Source organism: Solea senegalensis, linkage group LG12, assembly GCF_019176455.1.
Source record: "Solea senegalensis isolate Sse05_10M linkage group LG12, IFAPA_SoseM_1, whole genome shotgun sequence".
Classification (NCBI taxonomy): Eukaryota; Metazoa; Chordata; class Actinopteri; order Pleuronectiformes; family Soleidae; genus Solea; species Solea senegalensis.
In genome coordinates, this window is record NC_058032.1 from 14,167,490 (window position 1) to 14,173,866 (window position 6,377).

The window sequence follows — 6,377 nt, forward strand, 5'->3', positions numbered from 1 at the left end:
AATTTTTGGAGACCATGGTAATCACATATCGCCTTGAGCACACTGTAGCAGAGAACAGATGGATCATTTGTTCTGCACAGCTAAAATCAACCCTGAAAACATCTCCAGTATGTGGCAAAATCCTTCCACATTAGCTCTAACACCTAATGGGCCTAAATGCCGTGGAACTAAGTATAATATGCCTCTGCTGGTTGTCCCACTAAAGGCTCAGAGCTGTTATAATAATCCGCAGCACATAAAAAGGAGTATAGGCTAAGCTATGCAATCAATAATGTGGGTGTCAAGAGAAACACGCAGCACAAAACACCATATATATTCTGTCTGCTGGAGAATAAATCACACTCTATAGGCCACATTTGTCGCCAATAAATACTTTACTGAATGTTATTTAGACTGTTGTGGTGTTTGTTTAAAATCATGTCTGAAACTTTGATTATAGGACTTGATTTAATCTTTTTTCTTTCTTTCTTTTTTAAATGCACCTTTTGTCTTTGGTTTGGCTGTTTCCCAGCTACAGATTTTTCATAAGTTTTATTTTTTTTTTACCACAAAGGCAGTTTTTGTAGCATGCCGTGACTTTCAATGATATACTGCACGCAGACATAATTTATCAGATATTTACTATTCATTCACATGGAGGCATCATTTTTCCTCAATGTCAAACTAATGTTCATGTTTCCCCTGTCAAAACGCCACCAAAAAAATACATCAGTAAAGTGTAATAAATAAAACATTGCATGTTTTAACTTCTTCCAAAACACCCTACCCACTGCCTGCTCCCATTCTCTAATGAAGACATCAAGAACTTGTTGCTCTCACTTCACACGGTTCACCGCTTTTCAATCCCATTCCTTTGGACACAGAGTCCTGCTGGTCCATCTGATCAGGAACGGCTTGTTGCCAGGTGAACACAATTAACTTCCTGGCGGGACAGAAAATCAGCAGTAGCCGGCTCTGGATTCCTTAAATGCACAGTTCAGCTAGAACACTGTAATTACTGAAAAAATAATTGGTTTAAACTCGATCAAATGTTTCACCATTTGACCATAGAAGTGTAAGTGTAAACACACCGAAAAGCCCCAGACAGGCGATGCATATGCAGCTGAGAACGTTATTATTTGGACATTACTTACAAACAAAACACATTATACATTGTACCGAGTTACTTAACAGCTGAGTAAACATTTTTCAACATAAATTTCAATAGGTTTGACGAATGTATTTTCACTAGTGTCATTCACAAAGTAAAGACCGTTACATAAGGCGATTTACATGCAAAGCGTTGAGCCCTCAGTGACCAAGATATGCAAGACCACACCATTCGAGTCAAAAGGCTACTTTTGAACCACAAGCAACACGAAACAACGGTGTATTCAGTGTGTTCAACAATATTATATAGTAAAAAAAAAAAAGGTGTTCCTCTCATACAGCAGTGGGAGGGTGCCCACCATTACGGCCATTCAGTGTCATCCCTCTTATGGAACGTGTCCGGAACGAACCCTCTGGGTGGAAAGCGTCCGGCTTATCCTCACAACGGAAGACCATAAGGAAGCCGTTACGGTAATTTTTATTCATCCACCCATACAGAAGAGGGTTGATAAATGTGGAGCACATAGCCACGATGTGGAACACTGTGTATATCAGTTTGTACTCCTTGAACCTGAGAACCAGGTCCAGATCACTGGCCAACTGAAACACATGGAAGGGCAGCCAGCAGATGGCAAACACCACCACCACCAGCGCCAACATCTTGGTGGTCTTTTTGCGGCGGTTGATGCTGTCATTGCGACTGGATGGACTGATATGATTCTTCAGTTTGACCCAGATGCAGATGTAGGCATAGCTAATGACGGCTAAAGGGATAATGTACTGTAGGAGCAGCATTGAGAGGCTGTAAATGACTCCATCCCTGCTGGTGCCATGGGGCCACTTCTCAGAGCAGACAGCAATACGCAGGTTGATGGAGGGTATCTCTTCGTTGCGGTACTCTCTGAAGATGGCCAAGGGCGCAGCCAAGACAGAAGACATAGTCCAGGTGAAGGCCATGATGAGGAAGCTGGAATGCCACGTGAGCCGCCGGTTGAGGTGGAAAACGATGCAGCGGTAACGCTCCAGAGCAATGACAGTCATGGTAAGGATGGACACGTGCACACTGAGGGCCTGGGCAAAGGGCACCATGTGGCACAACACAGCCCCAAACTTCCACTCATCTAACAGAGTGTAGACCAGAGTGAAAGGCAGGCACAGCGTGTTCACCAAGAGGTCCGCAAGGGCCAGGTTCGCTATGAAGAAGTTGGTCACTGTTCGCATGTTTCTGTAGTGAATAATCATGTAGATGACGAGAGCATTGCCCAGCAGCCCCAGCAGAATGATTAGCGAATACGCCGTTATCAGGGTGATCTGAACTCCAAGGTGCTTGGTGATGTCAGTGTGGAAACCAGGTGGGTGTACACCCATGCTGTCATTTAGCAGAGCCAAGGAATCGGTTCCACCAGCCTCCCCTTCCTCTTCTGTGCTGTTGGATGTGTCTGGTGGGCTCATTTTATTGGGAAGAAGCTGTGCTGGCTCCTGCAAAGAAAAAAAAAAGTATAATCATTTTATTGCCTGAGACGCACCAAGCAGAATGTTATTTCATTCAAGGTCTAAAAAGGAAAATCATTAAATTGTTCATTGTGGAAAAATGTATTTCTTTCCACATTTATAATGCACATAATACTAAGCAACCTACATTTAAATATGTACATGTGCACCAGCTAGAGTCTCATGAGGGACATGATCCCTCATTGGCTTCCTTTGGTCAAAGATTGTGTTTGCATGTAAATTAAAACCCTGGGTTGAGGCCAGTTCAGGGTTTTCATTTAATATAAGCCCTTCTCTTTAATGCTGTGCAATGCCCTCAATCACCCAAAAAAAATAAACCTTAAACCTTCCTCTCAACAGGATTACAAGGACAAAATGGCATCATACCGCCAAGTATGTTATTAATCACCAGGGACTTTTTACCCTCATCAGTACTATGTGAACTGCAAGAGATTTGACTGAAACTAAATCTCAAAGACAGAAAACCTCCACCAAGGCTGCTTAGTTTCCAAACTCAGATCACTACCAAAAGAATCAAAGAATGTCTTCCTCTACCCATGACCCACATCTCCAGAAAATTCCAAATCATTCATTTACTGTTTGAGTTATGCTGCTCACAAAGAAACCCAAACGAATGAACTAAAAAGACAGACAGTGAAAAGTGTCAACATACTGTATCTTCCTTGGCAGATGCGACACAATCATCCTCCTCATATCACCTGGAAAGAGTGGTTTTCTTTGAGAAGGACATATGACTAGTCCTCTAATGCATGCCGCATAATTATTACAACAACTGCAGAATATCGCATTGAGGAAGGAGACGTTCTTTGGAAAATGGGACATTTCACCAAGATGACAATCGCTAGGAAACCATCTTGCTTTGAATGCACTGGTTCCCAAATACAAAGAAAAAGCTCATACTTCTTGTGCTATTCATATTAAAAAAAAATCCCTTGCCCATGGCTTATAGCAACCAGTATTCATTTGAGTACAACAATGTGCCCAAAGGAATAGCCATTTTAAAGGCTGGACAAAAAAAGTGACAGAGGAAGCAGGAGTCATCTAGTTCAAACCTGTATCATTAGAGCTGTGGCTGCTCGCACATGCAGTCTGCAGTTCATTAATGGAATAATGTGTGGTAAGCCAACACTCTATACAGAGAGACTGGTGCTGTATGTCTGCAAAAAAAGATCTTTCTTTTCAGCATATTTTCTGTTAATTAAGTATCTTGTCACTCTGTTGTCCGTTTACCTGTGAGGGGCTGGATGAGAGGCTCTCGCTGGATGCTGTCTTGCATTTTTAAAAACAACACCAGCGTTGAGTCTTCACTTACATGAAGCAGAATAAAAATAATGGCATCAAGTGACATTAGACTCAGCAAACCCCACTTTCAACAAATGTAGAATTCACTGTCCAGTGTGTAAAATTTAGACAGGATCATTTTCATTTGGCAGAATTTGAAGATTGAACAATAATATTTAGAACTCTACAGAGGCTGCCATTTTGGTCCACAAGGGACAAACTGAAGATCTTTTGAGTTTTGATGCTGACTGAAGGCTACACGGGTGCTCCAGCACAGTTGGAAGTGACAGTTATTCAGCCTTCACACCGTAACACTGACTGTACGAAGCTAACAATACATTACATTACATTATTAAAGAGGAGAGCATTGAACAGAAAATAGATTCTTTTTATTAGTATTTTTTTTTTATATTACAATCATTACTATTGTGTTTTACACTACATGGCAATAAACCTATCCTTGATTGTAGAAGAAGAGGATAAACAACACACAATACATGCATATATATATATATATATATATATACATATATATATTTATCTATATACTGTATATACACATAGTATATATACTATATTGCCTTCAATTCCTTTGTTCACTAACATATCCTGTATATTGTGGACAATGTGTTTTGTTGATTTGCTCTGTGCACACAACATCTATTACACGTCTGCTCATCTTGGAGCAGGGATCAATCCTCTCTGGCTCAGGTCAGGTTTTTCCCCCTTTTTTCCCCATTAAATGTTTTTTGAGGGCAGTTTCTTACCCAGACCAAGGGTAAGGAACAACGCTCCATGTACAGATAGTAATGACCACAGATTTGTGTCTTTAATCTGTTCAAATTATTGATTGATTTGAATTGATTTACAATTCACATCTAATCTCAACCAGAGCCTCAAAAATGAAGTTCTGTCTCATTAGGCCCAGGCTGAGGACTACTGGTCCTGGGTTAACACACACACATACACACACACACATACACACAACCCCCTGAAACGAGATGATGCATTGCCAACTACAGTGTTGATAACCAGAACGCATGAACATTCTGCCTGCACCCTCTGTCACCACAGTCTCACGGGGACGCGCAGCGTGGATTTATCAGGCAGGCTGGAGGCGATATGTGTACTTTTCCAAGCATCAGTAATATATCAAAGCACCCATTTCTCATCAGCGATGCAAATCCTTGACTTGAGGCGCTGTGAGGAGTCTGTTCCCGTACAACTGCCGGTGCACAAACACACCAAACAACCGGATTCTAATGAGCGCCATTACGCCAAATTATGAGATAACTAAATCCAACTCAAATGCGATTGATGCTCCGTTCGTGCGTAATTTGTCGCCATTTGTTTAACTTGCTGAATTGGCATTCAGCATTCAAATGTCTCCATGCGAGCTCCCGGAGCCTATTCAACCGACCTGACAGGTGCACACACAACAGTGTGGAACATAATGAATGTGGATACTTGTTCATCTTCCTTTTCTAAAGGTTTTTTTTTTTCCCCCTCTCACATTACGCACCTGCAGTACTTTCAGTAAGTGCAGATTACGCGGTCACAACACAACAGAGAAACGAATACCTTGCGCGTCGGCTTTGCCATTTTTGTCACCAAACTAGACTCACAAAAACCCTTTCAAAGTCAATGAACGTCATCTACATGTTGATGGACTCACCTTTTGGCCCTGTATCTCCTTTGGCGAGCGAGTCTTCACTCAAGACTGGCGTGGAAACGCGGGTGGAAAACCCGAAGCTCCTCCCAAGCTGGGGCTCACAGCGCGCATCTTGTGGCTGGAGCGTGCGTTCCTGAGGCAGGTCTGCAGGATTCAGTCTGTCTCTGTCTCTGAGAGCGTCCACTAACATTCGCACCAGCCTGAGAGTCTACTGTGGCTGCATGCAGGCAAGACATGCGGACACTCTGTGTGCGTTGCTCCGTATACACAATTGATTATCACTGTTAGTCTATTATGTTTACTTTTATGTGTTTATTGTTCGCCTCTCTTCCAGTAATATGTCACACTTTATTACTGAAAGCCACTTATTTCTCTCTTTTCCCTGTGTCCGGTTACAGATTTTTGAACTTTGAACGACGATACACTGTAAAACAAATCCTCATATATTGCTTTATTTGGGGCTCAGTGTCACTGTCACATCTGACCTATGTTCTGCAGTCAGATAAACAGTGGAGTATAGTTCATTCACTGTTGTTGTTTTTTTTATTGTGTCAGATGTGAAGCATCTGACACAATACAGTCCCTGCACGAAACGAAGACAGTGACCTCACAAATCTCGCTCCTGTGACCTCTCATGGAGAGATTAAATTTCTTGCTGAATGCATTGTTATTTTTTTTTTGCGAGGGCAGTTTGAGAGCCAGATGACTGTGTTACATGCCAGTCAATTCAGATTTCATGATTCAAAGAGTGTCATTGACATGAATTGATTTATTAATGTATGAGGTTATATGGTATTGGACCTGAAGCCACTTTACCTCACAT

At 41.8% G+C, this 6,377-nt stretch overlaps 1 protein-coding gene across 1 annotated transcript; it reads right to left on the reverse strand.

Moving 5' to 3' along the window:
- Positions 1-603: 603 nt before the first annotated feature.
- npy7r (neuropeptide Y receptor Y7) lies at positions 604-5,876 on the reverse strand. Its single transcript, XM_044039790.1, has 2 exons — positions 5,558-5,876; positions 604-2,568 (listed from the first exon to the last, which is right to left on the reverse strand). The coding sequence occupies exon 2, from the start codon at positions 2,539-2,541 to the stop codon at positions 1,423-1,425; it is 1,119 nt and encodes a 372-aa protein (XP_043895725.1). The 5' UTR covers positions 2,542-2,568; positions 5,558-5,876; the 3' UTR covers positions 604-1,422.
- Between the last annotated feature and the right edge of the window lie 501 nt (positions 5,877-6,377).

Bases quoted from the DNA above. Each gene is read 5' to 3' on its own strand.
- npy7r (XM_044039790.1), bottom strand. From the start codon at position 2,541: ATGAGCCCACCAGACACATCCAACAGCACAGAAGAGGAAGGGGAGGCT.